The following is a 21,199-nucleotide window of genomic DNA, read 5'->3' on the forward strand; positions in this document are numbered from 1 at the left end:
CTCACAGAAAAGTTCCAAGTAGAGTGCAAGACAATCTCCACATTGTCCTCACCCAGATTCGCCAATGTTAACTCTGCCCTGACCCCACACACAATTAGTCTTTTTCTGAACCATTTGGGAACAAGCTTCAGACCTGAGTCCACATTACCCCTAAATGCTATAGTGGGTATTTCCCCAAACAAGGATCTTCCAAATCGAGAAGTTAACATTGCTACAAGACCATTCACAGAACCTACATAAGTTTCAATTTTTCAATTTCAACTGTCTCAAGAATATATTTTTTTAAAAGTTGGGCTGGGCGCAGTGGCTCATGCCTGTAATCCCAGCACTTTGGGAGGCCGAGGCAGGTGGATCACGAGGTTAGGAGTTCAAGACCAGCCTGGCCAAGACAGTGAAACCCCATCTCTACTAAAAATACAAAAATTAGCCAAGCATGGTGATGGGCACCTGTAATCCCAGCTACTCAAGAGGCTGAGGCAGAGAACTGCTAGAACCCAGGAGGCAGAGGTTGCAGTGAGCTGAGATCACGCCACTGCACTCCAGCCTGGGCAACACAGCAAGACTCTGTCTCAAAAAAAAAAAAAGTGTGTAATATTTACTTCACAGGATTGCTATGGATGTTCATTGGACATAATAAGGAGTTTGGTTAGTTGTCACTGTTAGTTTGTTACAGTTACACTGTGTCCCCCTACACTTCCTCTCTTACTCATTGCTTATTGGGGTATGGAAAGCCAGCATTGCTGTAGCATTCTCGCAGCACAGTAAACACACACACACACACACACACACACACACACACACGAGGCTGGAATCATGGGTATACTATGTCTTTAATAAAGTATCTTTCTTGGCCAGGCACAGTGGCTCACACCTGTAATCCCAGCACTTTGGGCGGCCACGGTGGGTGGATTGCTTGAGCCCAGGAGTTCAAGACCAGCCTGGGCAATATGGTGAAACCCCATCTATACCAAAAACAAACAAACAAAAAAACCACAAAAATTAGCTGGATGTCATATGCCTGTAGTCCCAGCTACTTGATACCCGGGAAGCTGAGGTGGGAGGATCACTTAAGCCAGGGTGGTGGACTGTTGCAATGAGCCAAGATATGCCACTGCACTCCAGCCTGGGTAACAATGTTTCAAAAAAAAAAAAAAAAGTATTTTTCTTGATTGGACAATGAGAATTCTAATTATAATGGGTATCTATTGTTTGGTCCTCCCCCTTCTTGTGGGAAACGGTCTTTCTCTACTTCCACAAGGTAGTGTCCATTGTTCTTACCTGAAATGGCAGTTACAAGAACATGACAATGTCCATGTTCTTAAAGATCCTAGATCTTTGGCACAATCATTTTATTCAGGGACAGGCAACTAGCTGGACCAATGAACTAGCCTTCCCTGAGAATTTTTAAGTTGGGACTAGAGATCATCATCCTTACCTGGCCTGTCTGATGATGAGACAGAAGATGAAATGTTGGGAGCTGTCAGTGGCCTTGTTTCCAGACATATGGAGGAAGCTGGTCCAACAGCATGAAGCCAATGTGCAGAGAGAGTGGCAGAGCTGAGCCATGGGGGCAGGGCGGCATTCTCGTTCTAGTAGTCCCAGCAGTCCCTCCCCTTCTTGGAGTCTGTCCGTATCAACAGTACATTCCTCCCTTCTGCCTAACAGTTGAGTTCCCGTCAATGGCAACCAAGAGAGGTGTGACTGATTCATGCATTGAAAGGGCTGTTGTGAGAACTAGTGCCTGACTCACAGTGGGGACTCAACAAATGTTGGTTTATTACTCTTATATTTAACGCCTAAAGTCTGAATGCGAAAAGGTTAGGGCAATTCCAGAAGGAATTACTATGCAGAAGGGAAAACTGGTTAACAGGTTAACTTTCCTTTGAACATAAGGCACCTAAAGACAAAAAGAAGGCTTCCTCCACGCCCCCCATACACACACATTCCCTTCATCCTAACCTGGCTCTGCAGCTCCGAGGGTCACATACCTTCCCTTGGCACAACCAGTACTTCCTTCAGCAAGTCTCAGTCTTTCTTTCAGAATCCTTCGCCCTTATGCCATATAACATCTGATCGTCCCCATCTTTGCCCCTAGTATCAGCAGGCCAACACGTGCTCTGCTACAGGTCTTACAGGGAGGGTGAGCTCTTGGAGTTGGATCAGAAGGAGAGGGGCTGGGGAAAGAGCGTCTTCAAATTGTTTCTTTGGAGGTACTATATATAAACATATTTAGGCAGGGCATAGTGGCACATGTCTGTAACCCCAACACTTTGGGAGGCCGAAGCGTGAGGATCGCTTAAAGACAGGAGTTGAAAATCATACTGGTCAACATAGTGAGATTGCAGTGAGCCACTATCGCGCCACTGCATTCCTGCCTGGGTGACAGTGCGAGACCCCTTCTCAAAAAAAAAAAAAAAAAAAAAAGGAAGAAAAAAATCATAAGCAAACAACAACAAAACAAATTTAAAGACTGGCTGTCTGCTTTAATTCTCAGGGCCAGCCCTTGAAATCCGTGGGTATTATTATATAGAGTTTGAGTTCTTTCCTCCCTTGAGTAACATGAGTGACATCAGTAACATTAGTCAAGCGCTGCTCTTTTTGAAAGACTGTATTTCATTATTTTTATTCTAAACCTTACTCTGTTTGATGAAGATTGGGGGAGGGGCCCTCCCAATTCTATCACTCACACATAACAGAGGTTGCTAGCATTCTTTATTTGTGCTAGGTCATCTGCATATTGTTTAAACATTTTTCGAGGCTGGAAAGACAGCTCCCACTCAGGCAATTCTGACGTGGCGGCCCTTCTAATTTATATTCTCTAAATAATTCTTCATTTAGAGAAACAGTCAAGGATTACAGTGAGGGAGGGTGACGTGCTGACGAGGACAGAGCTTGGCTTTTGATCATTCTTCCCTTAGCTCTGCCCAGGCAAGCGTCCCTAACTCAGGGTATCGGAACCGATCTCCCTTAGAGGAGGATTATGTTTCAACCACCAGCCTCAGCGGTTTACTCAAATAGTCCTTCCAGCCAAATGGAGAAGTCTCCCTGAGAGTAATTTTGGTGAAGTCAGCTTTTGCCTTTTTCATCACAGGCAGGCTTTAGTAGTTCCTCAAAAGGTGCACCACAACTGCCCGGGTGCCAAACAGAAATGCTGATGCCTGGGCCCACTCTAGCCATTCGGCCTCGGCATCACGGTGCGGGAGCGTGGGGCGCAGACTCGCATTGTCACAGGCACCTCCCGGCCTTCCGAAGAGCCCCGCGCCGGGGCCTGTGTCTCGCACGTCGGCTGGGGCGGGAGCTAGGTTCTCGCAGCCTCCTCCCACCGCTCTGCGCCTTCTTTGCCCCTCCAGAAGCCGCCATCAAAGCTCAGCTCCTGATTAGGTTTCGGCCCCGCTGTCCGGCGCAGTCTCGGCGACTACCCCAGGCGGCCTGGCGCACGCGAGGATTCGCCGCGCCCCAGAGGATGGTGCCTCCCCTCCTTAGCAGCCGACCGACAGTGCGCGCCGCGGCCGCCGGAAGTGACACCGCCTGTCGTTGGGGAGCTGCCGCCCCTTCCGCCTCGGCGCCCCGCCCAGGCCTCGCCCCTAGGTGTTCCCGCCCCTCCCCCTCCCGAGTCGCTCGCTTTCTGTCAGCCTCTCTCCCTCTCCCTCTCCCCTCTCCTTCCTCTCGCTTCCTCTCTCGCACCTGAGCGTACGCACCTGCCCGGGCCCGGCTCCCTCCTCCTCTCCCCTCCCTCTTTCCCCGCCCGGCCGCGGGAGCCTCGTGGCTGCGTCACCGCCGCCCCCCCAGACAAGATGGACACCGCGGAGGAAGGTAAGTCGGCGACGCGCGGCGCCCGAGCCCTTGCGTCGGCGCCTGGGTTCGTGCCCCGGCCAGGTCCGCGGCGCTCGAGGTGGGCTGCTGGATCGCAGCGGGGCGGGCGCCTGGGCCGTTTGTCCACCCGCTGGGCCTCTGGGCCGGGGAGCGGAAGGTGACCCTCTGCGCGCTCCCCGCCGTTTCCCGCCCGCGCCGCCGAGGGGGGCGGGGACCCTGCCGGGCAGGGCCCGGGGCCGGGGCCTCGGGGCTGCCCCAGGTCGGCGTGGCCTCCCTTGTCCCCGCCGTCGCGCGCTGGCCCAGAAGAGGGGGCCGCTGTCGCTGCCGCTGCCGTCCGGGGGCGTTTTCCGCACCCTTCCCCCACTGGGTTTTGTCTTTACGTCCTTCTGCGTATTGCTCGCCAGGCCCTACCCCCCCTCGCGACAGAACTTCTTTGTTGACTTTGAAACTTCGCGAAAAATACCCCGCCAGGTGACGGCCGAGTGGAGTGAGCTGACCCCTATTGAAAAGCCTGGTCCTCGGCTTGCCTGCCGCTCGAGAATCTGTTTACTAAACGGGGAGGCTCTTTTGTTGCGATCCATTTGGTTTTAAATCCTTGACACCTATAAGCAGGGTTCTTTTTGTTTTATTTTGCGATTGCGTGTGTTTTGGATACGGTTACATTGAACAGACTGAGCCTTGTAAAATGAATACTTAAGATATAAACGTCCACACCTTATGTCTCTTCAAGCGCATTTTCTTACCCACTGAAGGTAGTAGATTATTTTTAACCAGCTGTGTTTTTACATGGGTTTATAGAGGAAATTACTAAATTTTGCCTTTTTTGATGTTCCGGTTATCGTGCAAATGCTTTTCTACTTTAGGTATATTTATGGGGGTATAAGCGTCTTTCAACCTTATGGGTTGCGATTTTGGCGATTTTAAACGAAAATGAATTATCAAACGCCGTCATGGAGTGCAATAATGAGTGAAAAAAGTTTGATATTATCTATGTAATGAGTTGATAACGACTTATTTTTTTTTAAAGAAGTCTTGCCTTAATAAAAACCTCAACTATAACATGTGGCACTTGATGTACATTCGCGTTCCATCTTCGTAAAAAGCCTGTGGAATAGGTAGGTATTATCTTTTATACATGTGGAAATGTAGGCTTCGTTATTTTAATAGCTTGTCGAAGCTTTACACAGGTAGTAAGAGACAGATTTGAACCTAGGCATTCTGATTGCAAATAATTTCCCTTTCATTATGCCACAGTGTGTTTATTATATACACTGAGTGTAGCTGATCGCCACTGGAGACGCCTTTGGAAAAAATAGTAAAGCGAAACTGCTGAAGGTTGGGAACTATTTCTTTTTGACAGGTGGTCCTTGCGTGTAAATTTCCATCTACGTAGGTTTCACATCCTTTTAGATTCAGGTTTTAATGAGTAAATCTAGTAAGGCATGTATTTATCACACGATAGGTACGGACGTATTACATTCAATTCTCATTCTTTTGGCCTGGGCATTGCTACTTGCATACTTTTATGGTGTGACAGTAATCTGTGGTAATTCAGGAATTGCGCTCAAAGCACATATGGAATCATGAAATATTTTCATTGTACTTCTAGTGCTTGAATATATTTTTTCTCTTCTAAAATTATACTCAGGATAAGGTATACATAACATTTATTTATTGAATACTGTTCCCTATTAAAATAACATGTGCTGAAGACTCAACGTGTAGTATGTGCTTTACTAAACACTTTATATACATTTCATTTAATTCTCTCACATCGTTAGGTAGTCGGCATTTTCATTTTACAGGTGAGGAAACTGATGGTTAGTATGATTAAGTAACTTGTCCAAGATAATACAGGTAGTAAATGGCAGAGGCAAGATTCAAGCTCATGTCTGTCAGACTCGCACTTAAATTAGGTATTTATTTATGAGTGTATACTAGAAGTCCAATGTTGAAATTTATTTTTGTCACTCCCTCTATAGGATGAATCATTTATATAATTTGGTGGACACTTTATTTTGCTTTATTTTGTTTTATGAAATTATTAGTCATGAAATGCAAGTGAATTTTAGTGCTGTACTCTCATGCCTGCTTTTGCAAAATTCCAGTTTGGAAGTCTTCTGCCATTTTTACAATTAAAATTAAGTTGAAATAACAAAGAAAAAGGGAGGGTTATAGAGGATTAAAAATGATAGAGCAAAGATGCCAAAAAACTAATAAAAAATGTTCTATTTGTGAAATCAGTTATTATAGGTTATTTCTTTAAAAAATGTGACTTAGGTTTTTTAAATCTGATTAGAAATTTTTTGGTAGGAGATATTCAAAATATGGCCAAACATAAAACGAAATTAAAAAAAAATCAGTATCACCTACTTTTGAAAACACTAATACTGTTGTGGTTCTGTTTTTTATTTATTTTATTTTATTTATTTATTTTTTCTGAGATGGAGTCTTGCCCTGTGGCCCAGGCTGAAGTGCAGTGGCATGATCTCTGCTCACTGCAACCTCCACCTCCTGGGTTCAAGTGATTCTCCTGTCTCAGCCTCCTGAGTAGCTGGGATTACAGGAGCGCGCCACCTCGCTCTGCTAATTTTTGTATTTTTAGTAGAGATGGGATTTCACCATGTTGGCCAGACTGGTCTCGAACTTCTGACCTCAGGTGATCTGTCCGCCTCAACCTCCCAAAATAATGGGATTACGAGTGTGAGCTACCGCTCTTGGCCGGTTCTCTGTCCTTTAAAAATATATTTTAATATTCTGAGCAAAGAGATTAAGAATGTTACAAAAACATCAATCGTGCATTTAGTAAGTCTTCCCTTCCTTTTAAAAATAGCACATTGCTTGCCTCTGATGGTACCATATATGATAGTCTGATGCTCAGAATGTTATGCATTTGTAGTAATACTCAGTTCCAACATGGCCCTTTCATACTAATTGTTTGCTAGATTTTAAAGATCCTTCAAGTGTTTTCAGTATTAAATTAATTTTTGCAAAATCAACAGGTTTATAATCCATTCTCATAATACAGGGATGGACAAATCATTCTTAGTGTGTATATGTTATTTGTATGAGTGCAGATGTGTTATGTCAACTGCTATCCATCCTCACATTTTTAAACTTCAGAGCTATAGGAGACCTTAGACATTTGCCCTCCTCATTTTATGGGTTAGGAGTCTGATCTTGCAATGCACTGAGATTTCTCAGTTTCAGAGAAAAATCTATCCTTTGGTCAAGGATATACTTTTTTTTTTTTTTTTTTTAAAGGAAAAGCAGTACAATATTGGAATAGATGTTGCAAGTGTTGATGTGCAGTTCTCAAAGATAATATTAAACATTTTGTCATAGAATGCCCACATTTCGGCTCAGTGATATAAAGCTGAGGGTTTTTTTTTTTCTTTTCCATTTTGCTAAATTACTGCTTGTATTAGCACAACATAATACAAAGTCTTAGTAATTTTGTTACAGAATACCAAAGCAGCTGTTCTTTATGCTTTATGGAACATATTCATTCGAAAAGTGTGAAGCTAAACAGTGTTATGGTTGATCATGTTCTATATCACTGTGGCAAAAATTTGAGGTAACTTAAATTTGGAAGAAATGAGTTAAAAGGATAGAAAGTTGTCAGAATCAGACAGCTAGTTCCTCTCTTTCTAGAACCACAGGGTCTTCTTTGTTTCCAGAGATGTCTGCTGCATGTGTCTTACCACACATTACCTTTCACTGTTTTGGCATGCTTGTGACCAAGCATACATGCATTTATTCATTAAATGTTTATTGAGGACCTGTTATGAGCCAGGCACTATTTTATGCATTTGGGCTAGGCAAGGAACAATATAGAGAAAATCCTTTTTTTCATAGCTTACATTATAGTTATTAGCTTAAGACAAAATAAACATGTAATAAATTATATGGCATAACTAGAAGGTTATAAATGCTGTGGAGAACAGTGAATTGGGAGGGAATAAGAAGTGCCAGGATATGAGGGCACGGGTTGTTGTTTTTTTTTTTTTTTTTTTTTTTTTTGAGACGGAGTCTTGCTCTGTCACCCAGGCTGGAGTGCAGTGGCGCGATCTTGGCTCACTAGGGGTTGCAGTTTTAAATATAGCAGTAAAGGCCTCACTGAGGAGCAAAGGAGAAGGAGTTAGCCATGCAGATACTCTGGGCAGAGCATTCCAGGCAGAGGGAGTATAGCCTATGTGAAGTGTCTAAGATGGGAGCATGCCTAGAGTATTCAAGAAATAACCAGGAGAGCAGTGTAGCTGTAATGGAGTAAAAGAGTTGGAGAAGAGTAAGTATAATATGAGGTCAGAAAGATATGGAGCCAATGGGGAGAGAGCATGTAGGACTTCATTGACTTTTATAGTGAGATAGGGAGCTATGGGAGGGTTTTGAGCTGACGTGGGACATAAATTGTCTTGATATGCAGCCAGCTTTCTGTATTTGCGGGTTTCACATCCGTGGATTCATCCAATGTCAGATGGAAAATACTTGGAAAAAAATAGATGATTACCTCTGTACTGAACATGTACAGCCTTTTTTTCTTGTCATTATTCCCCAAACAATACAGTATGATGACTACATAACATTTATGTTATAATTATTCTAAGTAATCTAGAGATAATTTAAAGTACAGTTGACTCTTGAACAACATGGGTTTGAGCTACATGGGTCCACTTACACATGGATTTTTTTCTTCAATAAATATATTGGAAAAAATTTTGGAGATTTGCAACAATTTGAAAAAACTTGCAGATGAACTGTGTAGTCTAGAAATAGTGAGAAAGTTAAAAAGTTATGTCATTAATGCATAAAATATATGTAGATACTAGTCTGTTTTACTCACTATCATAAAATATATACAAATCTGTCATGAAATGTTAAAATTTATCAAAACTTATACACACAAACACGTAATGGAGACTGTACATGGCACCATTCACAGTTGAGAGATGTAAAGAAACTTAAAGATACAATATTAAATCATAACTGCATGAAATTAACCCTAGTGCATACTGTGCTACTGTAATAATTTTGTAGCCACCTTCCGTTGCTGTTGTTGTGAGCTCAAGTGTTGCTGTTGTTGGAGCTCATCTCTCCAGTAAATTGTATATGGTAAAAAGTATCTCTCTGGATTCTCTTGTATTTTTCATTGCATTTAGTGCAGTACCCTAAACTTTGAATAACATGATGGGATCCATATGAGGTGCCACTAAGTGATGCTGGAAGTGCTCCAGGAAGCTGAAAAAAGGCATGACATGAAGAAAAAGTCAAATTGCTTCATATGTGCCATAGATTGAGGTTTGTAGCTGTGGTTGCTGGCCATTTCGGAATGATTTATCTTGTAAACAGACAGGTATCAATAAATATGGTACAGTGCTGTAAATGTAATTTCCTTCTGATTTTCTTAATTTTTTTCTCTAGCTTTATTGTAAGAATGAAGTATATAATATAGAATACAGTATATAATATTACAATACATATTGTAAGAATGCAGCATGTAATACAGTATGTGATACATATAATACAGTTTATGCATTCATGGCATAATTTTATTTTTTTTGCTCCTTCTAGGCTACACAGTTTATCTGTTTTTTTAAATTGTTGTGAATTTCCAAAAAATTTTCCAATATATTTATTGAAGAAAAAAATCCATGTATAAGTGGACCCATGCAGTTCAAACTGTGGTGTTCACAGATCTGTACTTTAAATCATCTCTAGAGTACTCATAATACCTAGTATAATGTAATACAAAGGCTGGGTGCGGTGGCTCACACCTGTAATCCCAGCACTTTGGGAGGCAGTGGCAGGCAGATCACCTGAAGTCAGGAGTTCGAGACCAGCCTGGACAACATGGCGAAACCCTGTCTCTACTAAAAATACAAAAAATTAGCTGGATGTGGTGGCGGGTGCCTGTAATCCCAGCTCCTTGGGAGGCTGAGACAGGAGAATGGCGTGAACGTGGGAGGTGGAGCTTGTAGTCAGCCGAGATCGCGCCACTGCACTCCAGCCTGGGCAACAGAGCAAGACTCCATCTCAAAAAAAAAAAAAAAAAAGTAATACAAAATATGTATTAATCTACTGTTTATGTTGTATTATGTTATGGTAAGGCTTCTGGTCACCAGTAGGCCATTAGTAGTATTATTCCATTAGTAGTTTTTGGGGAGTCAAAAGTTGTGTGTGTGTGTGGTGTTTTTTTTTTTTTTGAGACAGAATTTTGCTCTTTTTGCCCAGGCTAGAGTACAGTGGCACCATCTCAGCTCATTGCAACCTCCGCCTCCCAGGTTCAAGCGATTCTCCTGCCTCAGCCTCCCGAGTAGCTGGGATTACAGGCATGCACCACCATGCCTGGCTAATTTTGTATTTTTAGTAGAGATGGGGTTTCATCATATTGGCTTGAACTCCTGACCTCAGGTGATCCGTCTGCCTCAGCTTCCCAAAGTGCTGGGATTATAGGCGTGAGCCACCGCACCCGGCTGTATGTGGATTTTTGATTGTGCAGGAGGTCGGTGCCCCTAACTTTTGTTCAGGGGACTCCTGTATATGGAAGGATGTGCGTAGGTTACTTGGAAATACTATGCTGTTTTACATAAGGGACTTGAGCATCTGTGGATTTTGGCACCTGTGGAGTTCCTGAAACTAATCCCCCAGGGTTACTGAGTCTATCTCTTTCCTGGTTAAGACAAGTTTTTGTTTGTCTTAAATTCAAATTTCTGGAAGCTAGAATCTCACTGGCTCATCTTGGGTCAGTTACCTATCCTTTTGATCCAGGTAGCTGGGTGGTGGTGGGAAAGGTAATGGAAGAATAAGAATCGTGACTGGCTGTGTCCATTCTTGAGCTGGTAAGACCGTCTAAAAGAGATCTGCTATATTGCTCAATTAGAATACTTTTTAGACTAAAGTCCTGTGAGTGATTATTGCTGGGCTATCCTCTTCCAGACGCCTACTTCCTGTTTCTTCCAGGCCACGCTTACTTTAGTGGGTTTTACTTCTCTTCTGTAAGAATATGAAGATCACTTATTTTTAGTATAATACAGGTAGAACAGAAAGAGTTCTTAAAAAGTGAATAGGAAGTAAGAACCCCCCAAGGGAAAACTTAATAATTCAGACTTTATTTTAGAATGCTGTTGCAGTAGGCGAGATGAGATATAGGAGCTGCATTAAAGTAGAGGGAAGGCAAAGAATGGAAAAGCAGAAATAGACCAAGGTAGAATTAATGGAACATAGTAATTGAAGAGGTAATAGGAGGAGGAGGAGTTAAAAATGATTGATTTTTATATTATTTCAAATGGGAATGGAAAGAGATAAGTAGTTCAGTTTTAGACGTTGTTTTAGTTTGCAGGGGCTGCTGTAACAAAGTACTACAGACTCGGTGCTTAAGAGAAATTTATTTTCTCGACTCTGGAGGCTAGAAGTTTGAGATGAAGGTGTTGGTAGGCCTGGTTTCTTCTGAGGCCTCTCTCCTTGGCTTGTAGATGATTGTCTTCTGTGCCTTCATGTGTTCTTCTCTCTCGATGTCTTCATGTGGTTGTCCCTCTATGTCCTAATCTCTTCTTTTAAAGACGCTAGTCATATTGGATTAGGGCCCACTCTAAGGACCTCATTTTAACTTAATTACCTCTTTAAAGATCCTGTCTCCAAATATAGTTACGTTATGTATACGTGCAGGTTAGGGCTTCAACACGTGAATTACGGGGGGAGGGGCAGTGCAATTCAGCCCATGATAGACATGAATTCTTGAAGGCTTGGAAGACTGAAGCATTCCCTGTACACTTACTTTTTATAACTTAACTTCATTATAATATCTTTTTTTTTTTGAGACGGAGTTTAGCTCTTGTTGCCCAGGCTGCAGTGCAATGGCGCGATCTTGGCTCATGGCAACCTCCGCCTCCTGGATTCAAGCGATTCTCCTGCCTCAGCCTCCCGAGTAGCTGGGATTACAGGCATGCACCACCACACCTGGCTAATTTTGTATTTTTAGTAGAGGTGGGGTTTCTCCATGTTGGTCAGGCTGGTCTTGAACTCCTGACCTCAGGTGATCTGCCCGCCTCGGCCTCCCAAAGTGCTGGGATTACAGGTGTGAGCCACTGTGCCTGGCTATAATACCATTTTTACTTTCCTGTCTCTCTTTTTCCCTTCTGTCACCTCTTAATGTATTCTGTAAAGACGGAATCAGGTTAATAAAGTATAATTTACACACAAATTTACCCTGTTTAGGGTGCAGTTCTGTTATAACACTTTTGAAATAGAATATTGGAGATTCCATGTCTTTTTTGATTACTTCCCCATTTACCAAATATTGGGTACATATCTACTACATATCTAGGACCTGTGTAACAATGTTTTCTGCATGTTTCATTTCTTCATTCCAAGTCCTTGAAAAGTGCCAAGAGGCATTTCTATTGAATGGAACAGTTTGAAGAGCATTGATGTAGCTAGAGTAGTGGTTTCCAAAGCTTTGTCCCAGGACCCCTTTACATTCTTAAAATTGAGGACCCAAAGGACTTTTGTTTATGTGGGTTTTATATATAAAGATAGATATTTACCATATTAGAAATGAAGAATGAACACACATTATTTAGAATATTTAAAAGTAACAATAAACTCAATATATGTTAATAAAAATAACGTTATCTGGATTATTATAAGACAATTGGATTCTCATCTCTCCCTTTGCAGTCACTTTGTTAAGTGTTTTGGGTAGTGTATATAAAAATTCGGCATCACACAGATTTATAGCTTGAAAAGGGATGAATATTTTCAGATGTTTGTATATTCTTTGATACTATGTCAAAACTTGACAAGTGTTAGTTGCTTAATGTTGTATCTGAAAACATGGCAATCACCTTAAAAAATTAAATTAACTGTTAAATTATAATCCATTGGTCTGATAGTGTAGGATAGAGTCCAGAAATAGATCCACACATACATGGACAGTTGATTTTTGGACAGAAGTGCAAAAGCAATTGCATAAAATATAAAGGATATTGTTTTTCAACAAATGGCACTGGAATAGTTGAATAGTTGTAGGAAAAAAAAAGTTTGAGCTATAGCTTGTGCCATATACCAGAATTAACTCAAAGGGCTGTTAGACCTCAATGAAAAACCTAAACCTATGAAACTTCTAGGGGAAAATATAGGAGAAATTCTTCGGAATCTTGGATTAGACCAAGATTTCTTAGGTATGACTCCAAAAGCATGATCCATACAAGAAGTGGATAAATCGGATGGCATCAAAATTCAGAATTTCTTTCAAAATTAGAAAGACACTGTTAACAGAATGAAGACAGGATACAGAAAATATATCTTATAAGGGGCTTGGAGTATATAAAAAACTCTCAGAACTCAATAATAAGAAAACAATAACTCAGTTTTTAAAATGGTCCAAAGATTTGTATAGACACTTCACTAAAAAATACATGTACATGGCTATTAAGCATATGAAAAGATGCTAAGCATCGTTAGTCAAAACCGTAATGAGATACCACTTCACACCTACTAGGATGGCTATAATCAGAAAGAACAGGTAAGTGTTGGTAAGCATTGTAGAAAAATTGGAACCTTCATTCATTACCGGTAGGAATGTAAGATAGTGTGACTGATTTTGGTAATTACTCAAAAAGATAAACTGAGTAACCATATGACCCAGAAATTTCATATACCCAAGAGAATTCAAAAAATATATTCACACAAAAACCTGTATATGAGTTAGCAGTATTATTTATAATAGCCAAATAGAAACAACCCAGTGTCCCATCAACTGATGAGTGGATAAGTGTGGTCTATTTGTAAAATAGAATATTACCCAGCAATTCAAAGGAATTAAGTATGGATGCATGGTACAACTTGGATAAATCTCATAAACATTAGGATAAGTGAAATAAGCCAGTCACAGAAGAACATATTTTCTATGATCCTATTTGTGTGAAATGTCCAGAATAGGCAAATCTATTTATAGAGAAATTGGTGGTTGTCTGGAACTGGGGAGAGCAGATGGAGTAGGAAGTATCCACTAATAGTTACAGGGTTTCCTTTTGGGATGATGATAATGTTCTAAAAGATTATGGTGATGGTTGCATAACTGTAAATATACTTAAAACAATTGAAGTCTTTAAATTGGTGAACTTTATGACATATATCTCAATAAAATTGTTAATTAAAACTACTGTGAGGTATCATTACATACCTATTACGGTGGCTAAAGTGGTAATAGAATGACTGACCATACCAAGTGTTTGTAGGGAGGTAGAGCAGTTGGAATTTTCATATACTGCTGGTGGGAGTGTAAAGTGGTACACCACTTCTGGGGAGCAGAAAGCAACCTTCCAGGGTACAGGTGAGCCAAGGTTGATGGGCAGTTATGCAGAGGGAGTTGGGATATCACTGTGTGTACCTGTGCAAGTCCTGGAGTGTGTTGGGTCCTCATCAGCAGGGCTGTATGAAGGTGTTCATTAAAACAAAACTACTGATAGTGTGGCAGGAGCTAGAAAACACCCCTTTCTTCTTAGATATCCCTCCAGCACCCTCTACTGGCAAAGTTTAACTGCCCCCAGCCAAAAAAAAAAAAGAAAAGAAAAGAAAAGCTTAGCATCCCTATCACTGAACAGGGACTGAAAGGGAGAATTTGGAGTTGAGAAGGGGATACATGAATAACTAGCTCATTACTGCTGAAATTGTTGGAATCATTCATTGCCTGTGCTGCTGAAGCTTGATGTTGCCCACAGCTATTGGCAGAATCTCCACCATGACTTGCGTATCTGTTAGCAGGAGTCTGCAGTACCTGCCATTAGCTGCAACTGCTGGTTTTTAGAAACAAGTAGAAAATGGTTTTGCTGTTTCTCTGCTTCTTTTCTATTTTTATTTTTGAGATAGAGTTTCGCTCTTGTCGCCCAGGCTGGAGTGCAATGGTGCAATCTTGGCTGACTGCAACCTCTGCCACCCAGGTTCAAGCGATTCTCCTGCCTCAGCCTCCTGAGTAGCTGGGATTACAAGCACACGCCACCATGCCCGGCTAATTTTGTATTTTTAGTAGAGACGGGGTTTCTTCATGTTGGCCAGGCTGGTCTCGAACTCCTGACCTCAGGTGATCCACCCACCTCAGCCTCCCAAAGTGCTGAGATTACAGGTGTGAGCCACTGCACCCAGCCTCCCTGCTTCTTCTGATCTCACAGAAGTGCTTCTCATTGACAGACTCTAACTTAAGCCTAGTTGGCAAGGAGGCCAGAAAGTGCAGTTTTCAGGCTTCCAGGACCAACAGTACAGGTGAATTTTTAATTTAGTAACAATAGTAATCTGGTGAGCTAAAATAAGTAAACTTTGGGGTACATAGAGAATTGGAATTTTCTTTTTTTTGAGACAGAGTTTCGTTCTTGTTGCCCAGGCTAGAGTACAATGGCGCGATCTCGGCTCACCACAACCTCCGCCTCCCGGGTTCAAGCGATTCTCCTGCCTCAGCCTCCCGAGTAGCTGGGATTACAGGCATGCACCACCACACCTGGCTAATTTTGTATTTTTAGTAGAGGTGGGGTTTCTCCATGTTGGTCAGGCTGGTCATGAACTGCTGACCTCAGGTGATCCGCCCACCTCAGCCTCCTGGGATTACAGGCGTGAGCCACTGCACCTGGCTGAGAATTGGAATTTTTAAACTGTGTTTGCAAGACCTAATTCCCAAACCCACATGTTTTGTTTATGGGTATACGCTCACTCTCAAAAAGGAAATATTTTTTGTAAAATTTGAGCAGTTAAACATTTTTTTTTCTGCCTGTAATTGTAAAAGTAGCAATTAAACACTATCTACTTGGGGACGAGAAAGTAAGGAAAAATTACCCATGTTCTCGTCTGCCCAATTACAGTGGCTATCATTTTTTTGCATTTTCTCCTTTAGGCTATGGTGTTTTTACCTAGTTGGAAGTAAGGGAGTGTGGTCATTTAAAAATGTTATATCTCTTTCCATATTAGCAAATAGTTACATATACATGTATATATATATTTTTTTGAGATGGAGTTTTGGTCTGTTGCCCAGGCTGGAATGCAGTCACGCAATTTTGGTTCACTGCAACCTCCACCTCCTGGGTTCAAATGATTCTTGTACTTCAGCCTCCTGAGTAGCTGGGACTACAGGCGTGTGCTGCCATGCCTGGCTAGTTTTTGTATTTTTAGTAGAGATGGGTGTCGCCATGTTGGCCAGGCTGGTTTCAAACTTCTGGACTCAAGTGATCCATCCTGCCAAAGTCCTGGGATTACAGGCATGAGCCACTGCGCCTAGCCTTGTATTTGCTATTTTTAAGGGACTGTATACATTCTATATAGTGAATGTGCACCATTTATATAGCTGCTTCCCTATTTTGGGCTATATAGGTTATCTGCAGACATTTTGAGTAATATTTTTAATATATTTTCAAAATTGTCTACTATAATTGTAGCTACTAATTGTAAAAATTTTATTGATAATTACATATTAAACATTCCTTGTTTACTTCGGCCAGATGAACAAGGTCAACATTAACAGTTATATGTGGCATAGTGCCACGGTTATTACTTGAGACCGTCATTATGAGACTGAGTGAAGGGGGACAAATGTAGAAATGAAAACTTAAGACAAAAGAAACTTTTAAAGGAAGGGTCCAGGGGAAGAAAAAGAGGGCTCCCTGCTTCTAGTGAGCAAAGGCAGCAGCGTAGCTTCCACAGCCCTTTGTATTTATTGGGTAGAAAGAGCAGGGGGGAGGTGATAACGACTGGTCAGCTGCTTAATTGATCACACGTTCATATTATTACTAACAGGCTTCAGATGTACCTAATCACAAGAAACACTGAGCTTGGGGTGTGACTGCCTTCAGCATTCCTTCTGGGTGGCATAGGCAGTTTGTCAGTTTGCCAACATTCTGTGTTTATGAGAACAGTTTGCTGTTCACTCTTATAGCCTCCAGTGGTATACTGAGTTGATCACGACCCTCAATCTTTCGGCCTCCAACAGTTACAAATCATGTTGATGGCATATCCCTTGATATGATGTGATATGATAAAGATGCCACTTTATGTGATTTTTCCTTCCCAAAACCCATAGCCCCAGTCTATTCATGAATCATGCAATTTCCAATAAACAGACATTCTACAGTATACCTGACCAGTACTCCTTAAAATTGCCAAGGTCGTCAGAAACAAGGAAAATCTGAGAGACTGCCCGAGCCCAGAGGAGCCCAAGGAGACATGACAACTAAATATATGTGGATCCTAGAACAGAAAAGGGACATTAGGTAAAGACTAAGGAAATCGGAATAAACTGTGGATTTGAGTTAATGACAATGTATCAATATTGGTTAAGTGTAACAAAAATGTAACAAATCCTAATAAGATGTTAATAGTAGGGGATATTGTGTGCTGGGTATATTGGAACTCTGTACTCTCTTCATATTTTCTGTAAATCTAAGACTGTTCTAAAATCTAAAGTCTGTTAGTAATAAAAAATAATCCTTTGTATATTAAATTATCACTGATTTAACACCAGAAGGTAAGTGGAGAGATTTTAAAGTCTTACATCAAAGAACTTTCAAGATAGATAATAGCTTAAGAGTTATAACATGTACCCCAAAACTTAGAGTTTTATTTTTTTCCTCATACTAGGCACTTAGGATAAATTATTGAACTGTACTGTTGGCTAGAAAAACTTTGATGAAATGGGCTGACTTCCACAGTAGGCACCAATTTGATAACCTTCTCGCATTGGTGGTGGTTTTCTTTCTTTCTTTCTCATCTCCTGGGCAATCTCTATAAGAATTTGAAAAATTACTAAGGATTTGAAGGTTTTTTTTTATTAAAAAAAAAAAACCTATTGTTTATTGAGCCAAGCTCTTTGGTGGAATCTTTAAAAGGTATGCGTGTGTAAAGACATTAGGTATTCAAATACAGCAACAAAAATTGCTACAGGATTAAATAGAAATTTCCCTTTGAAAACCAGGAAGAGCTTTGCCATATTGTTTCTAAGTAGGTTTGCGTTCATAACAAGCAAGATGCCCTGATTTTCCTTTGGCCTGAGCAAGATTCATAATTTTACTGCATAAGAATCTGATGGGGGGGAGCCTCAATCTGCCACAGAACCTACTTCGGTGGTTTAATTTTTAGTAAAGGACTTTAAGCTGAGCCTTTTGTAGACTTCACTTTTTTTGTAGCCTTGGCCTTGTTACTCTGTTGAGGTTTTGGGTGGTGGGTTTGGAACTAGTATACAAAACAGGCTATTCTTTTTTTGACTTTGTATGTTTGTAATAGTCGTACTTGCTTCATGTTTTTGCAAAGCTGCTAAGATTCTGTATAAAATAGGATCAGCTAAGTTATGTCATAGTCACAAACTACCCTAAACCTCAGGAGCTTAAAGCATCAAAAGGTTAATCACTTCTTGGCCAGGCACATTGGCTCACACCTATAATACTGGCATTTTGGGAGGCCAACGCCAGAGGATTGCTTGAGCCCAGGAGTTTGAGACCAGCCTGGGCAACGTGGTAATAGAGAGACCCTGTCTCTACAAAAAATAAAGAAAAATTTAGCTGGGCATGGTGGTGTGTACATGTAGTCCCAGCTGGGAGGCTGAGGCAGGAGGATCACTTGAGCCCAGGAGTGTTTTTTGTTTGTTTCTTTTTGAGATAGAGTCTTGCTCTGTTGGTTGCCCAGGCTTGAGTGCAGTGGCGTCATCTCGGTTTGCTGCAACTTCCGCCTCCCAGGTTCAAGCGATTTTCCTGCCTCTGCCTCGCGAGTAGCTGGTACTACAGGTGTGTGCCACCATGTTCTGGGTAATTTTTAGTAGAGATGGGGTTTCACCATGTTGGCCAGGCTGGTCTCAAACTCCTGATCTCAAGCAGCCTGCCCACCATGGCCTCCCAAAGTGTTGGGATTACAGGCGTGAGCCACCGTGCCCAGCCAGGAGTTTGAGGCTGCAGTGAACTATGGTTGTGCCATTGCACTCCAGCCTGGATGGCCTGGATGACAAAGTAAGGCTCTGTTTCTTTAAAAAAAAAAAAAAAAAAATTCCAATGTGGGTGGAGGGGGAAGTGCTTTTGCTAACTGTAGTCACTGGGGAACCCAGCTTGATGGAAGCTCCATCCCTTACTGCATGCTTCCACGCCCGTTGAGGCAGGGAAAATGCAGTGTGATGAATTGTGTTCATTGGCTTTCAAACACTTCTACCAAGAAGGGGTACTTGTCATTGTACCTCATATTTCATTGACCAAAGTAAGTTACATGTCCATGCCTAATTTCAGAGGTGGCAGGGAAGTACAGTTTCAGTGTATGCCCAGAAAGTGGAAAGTGAGAAATATTTGGTGACCAATGCTGATGATTTCCACAGTCCCTAAACAACATCAGTTTCTACCTGGTTGGATGAAAAACATGTGCTTATTGGGTGTACACTTCAATCTACAATTTCATTAGATGACATTTTAGAGAGGGAACAAGTATTTTTTTTCATGTCATCCTTCTTTCTTATTTGTTCTTTCTTCCCACATGTCTGTGTAGACACTACTATAGAAGGCCTTTCAATTTCATTTTTCAAATTAAAGTATAATTTAAATACAGTAAAATTTACCTTATTTAATATCTATTTTGACAAATACATGCAGTCATATAGCCAGCACAGTCAAGGTATAGAATAGTTCCATTACCCCCCCTTGCAAATATCCTTTACCCTTTTATAGTCAACTTTGTCCCCCATTTCCAGCCCCTGGCAACTACTGATCTGTTTCTGTCCCTATCATTTTGCTTTTTCTAGAATGGCATAAATAGAACCACACAGTATGTAGTCTTTTGAGTCTGGTTTCTTTAACTTAATACAATGTTTGAGGGTTATCCACATCATCGTTGCATGTATCACTAGTTCATTTCCTTTTATTGCTTAGTATTTTATTGTAGGGATGTACCACAGTTTATCTGTTACCCAGTTGTGGAATTCTTGAGTTGATTGTTTCTAGTTTTGGGGAATTAAGGATGAAACCATTATACATACTCACATAGGTTTTTGTGTGAACATAAGTTTTCATTTTATCAGGTTAAATATATATTAGGATTTCTGGATTGTCTGGTAAGGGTGTTTTTATTTTCATTTTTTTGCCGTTTCAATAGGTATGGGAGTATCTTACTGTGATTTTTTTTTTTTTTTTCGAGACAGGATCTTGCTTATAAACCCAGGCTGGAGTGCAGTGGCGCCGTCATAGCTCACTATAGCCTCAAGCTCCTGGGCTCAAGCAATCTTTCTGCCTTAGCCTCCTGAGTAGCTGGGACTACAAGCAGGCGCCATCATACCCTGCTAATTTTAAAATTTTATTGTAGATATGGGGGGTCTCCCTATGTTGCCCAGGCTGGTCTTGAACCCCTGAGCTCATGTGATCCTCTTGCCTCAGCCTCCCAAAGTGCTGGGATTACAAGTGTGAGCTGCCATACCTGGCGTTACTGTGATTTTTATTAAAAAATTTGATTGTGGTAAAGTATATGTAATAAAATTTACTATTTTAACTATTTTTAAGTATATACTTCAGTGGCATTAAATACACCTTGTTGTGCAACCATCACCATCTTCTTGTGATTTAAATTTGCATTTCTTGAGTGACTTGAATATTTAAAATTTTTTATTCCTCTTTTGGTGTGTTCAGATCTTTTGCTGATTTTTTTTCAAACCATTTTCTTTCTTTTTTTTACCTAACCCAGCACAAAGCTGATTTGTTTTTTTAGTTTTCTTACTGTTGAGACCTTGATTAGTAAACTGGACAAAGAACTTGAACAGATAATTCACAAAGAGAACTTGGTAAACTGTGGAAATGTTCAGGTTGGCAGTAATAAAACCACTTTTTAATTAGCTGCTGTACTACCTGGTTATTTTTTATCTTTATATTTCAGTAATTTATGTTTTACTAGATGGAGCAGTCTGCTGTGCAAGTGGGAGAATATGATAAAGTTGGAGGAGCAGATAAATAGAATATTGACATTATGAAAAAAATAAAACATTCACGATAACCTGATTGCTTGATGAAGGTAGTTGTGGGGAAGAAGCATGATAAGGTCAAAAGGAGAGTACTCTTGGAATTGGGAGCTAGTTTTTAATCCTCATTTGACGCTTGGTTGATAATTACTTGGTTCTCAGTAACTGAAATAGAATTAGCTATTCTTAGATTTCCAGCCAGTTTTCTGAAAGTGTGACAGTTCAGTAATATCCTAGATCTCTTGTATACTGCCTTCTCCTTAGTCTTGTGTGGCCTTAGATGTGTTATATTACACTACCCCTTTCAACCTCAGTTTCCCAAACTATGAGATAGGTATTGTGAGGAGTAAATGACAGAATACATTTGGAGTGCTTAGAACTGTGTGTAGAGATGGTAGGTGTATTAGTCTGTTTTCATGCTGCTGATAAAGA

At 41.0% G+C, this 21,199-nt stretch overlaps 1 protein-coding gene across 2 annotated transcripts in view; it reads left to right on the plus strand.

The window, feature by feature from the left end:
• The first annotated feature begins 2,701 nt into the window (after nt 1-2,701).
• MARCHF6 (membrane associated ring-CH-type finger 6) overlaps nt 2,702-21,199 on the plus strand; it is an 82,980-nt gene continuing 64,482 nt past the window's right edge. For both annotated transcript variants that reach the window (XR_008525137.2, XM_002815428.5), the window contains exon 1: nt 2,702-3,813. Coding sequence is in view for 1 of the 2 variants with exons in the window: in XM_002815428.5 (XP_002815474.1) it covers nt 3,795-3,813 (19 nt within the window). In the remaining variant the exon portion in view is untranslated. The remainder of the gene's footprint in view (nt 3,814-21,199) is intronic.

This window comes from Pongo abelii, chromosome 4 (genome assembly GCF_028885655.2).
Source record: "Pongo abelii isolate AG06213 chromosome 4, NHGRI_mPonAbe1-v2.0_pri, whole genome shotgun sequence".
Classification (NCBI taxonomy): Eukaryota; Metazoa; Chordata; class Mammalia; order Primates; family Hominidae; genus Pongo; species Pongo abelii.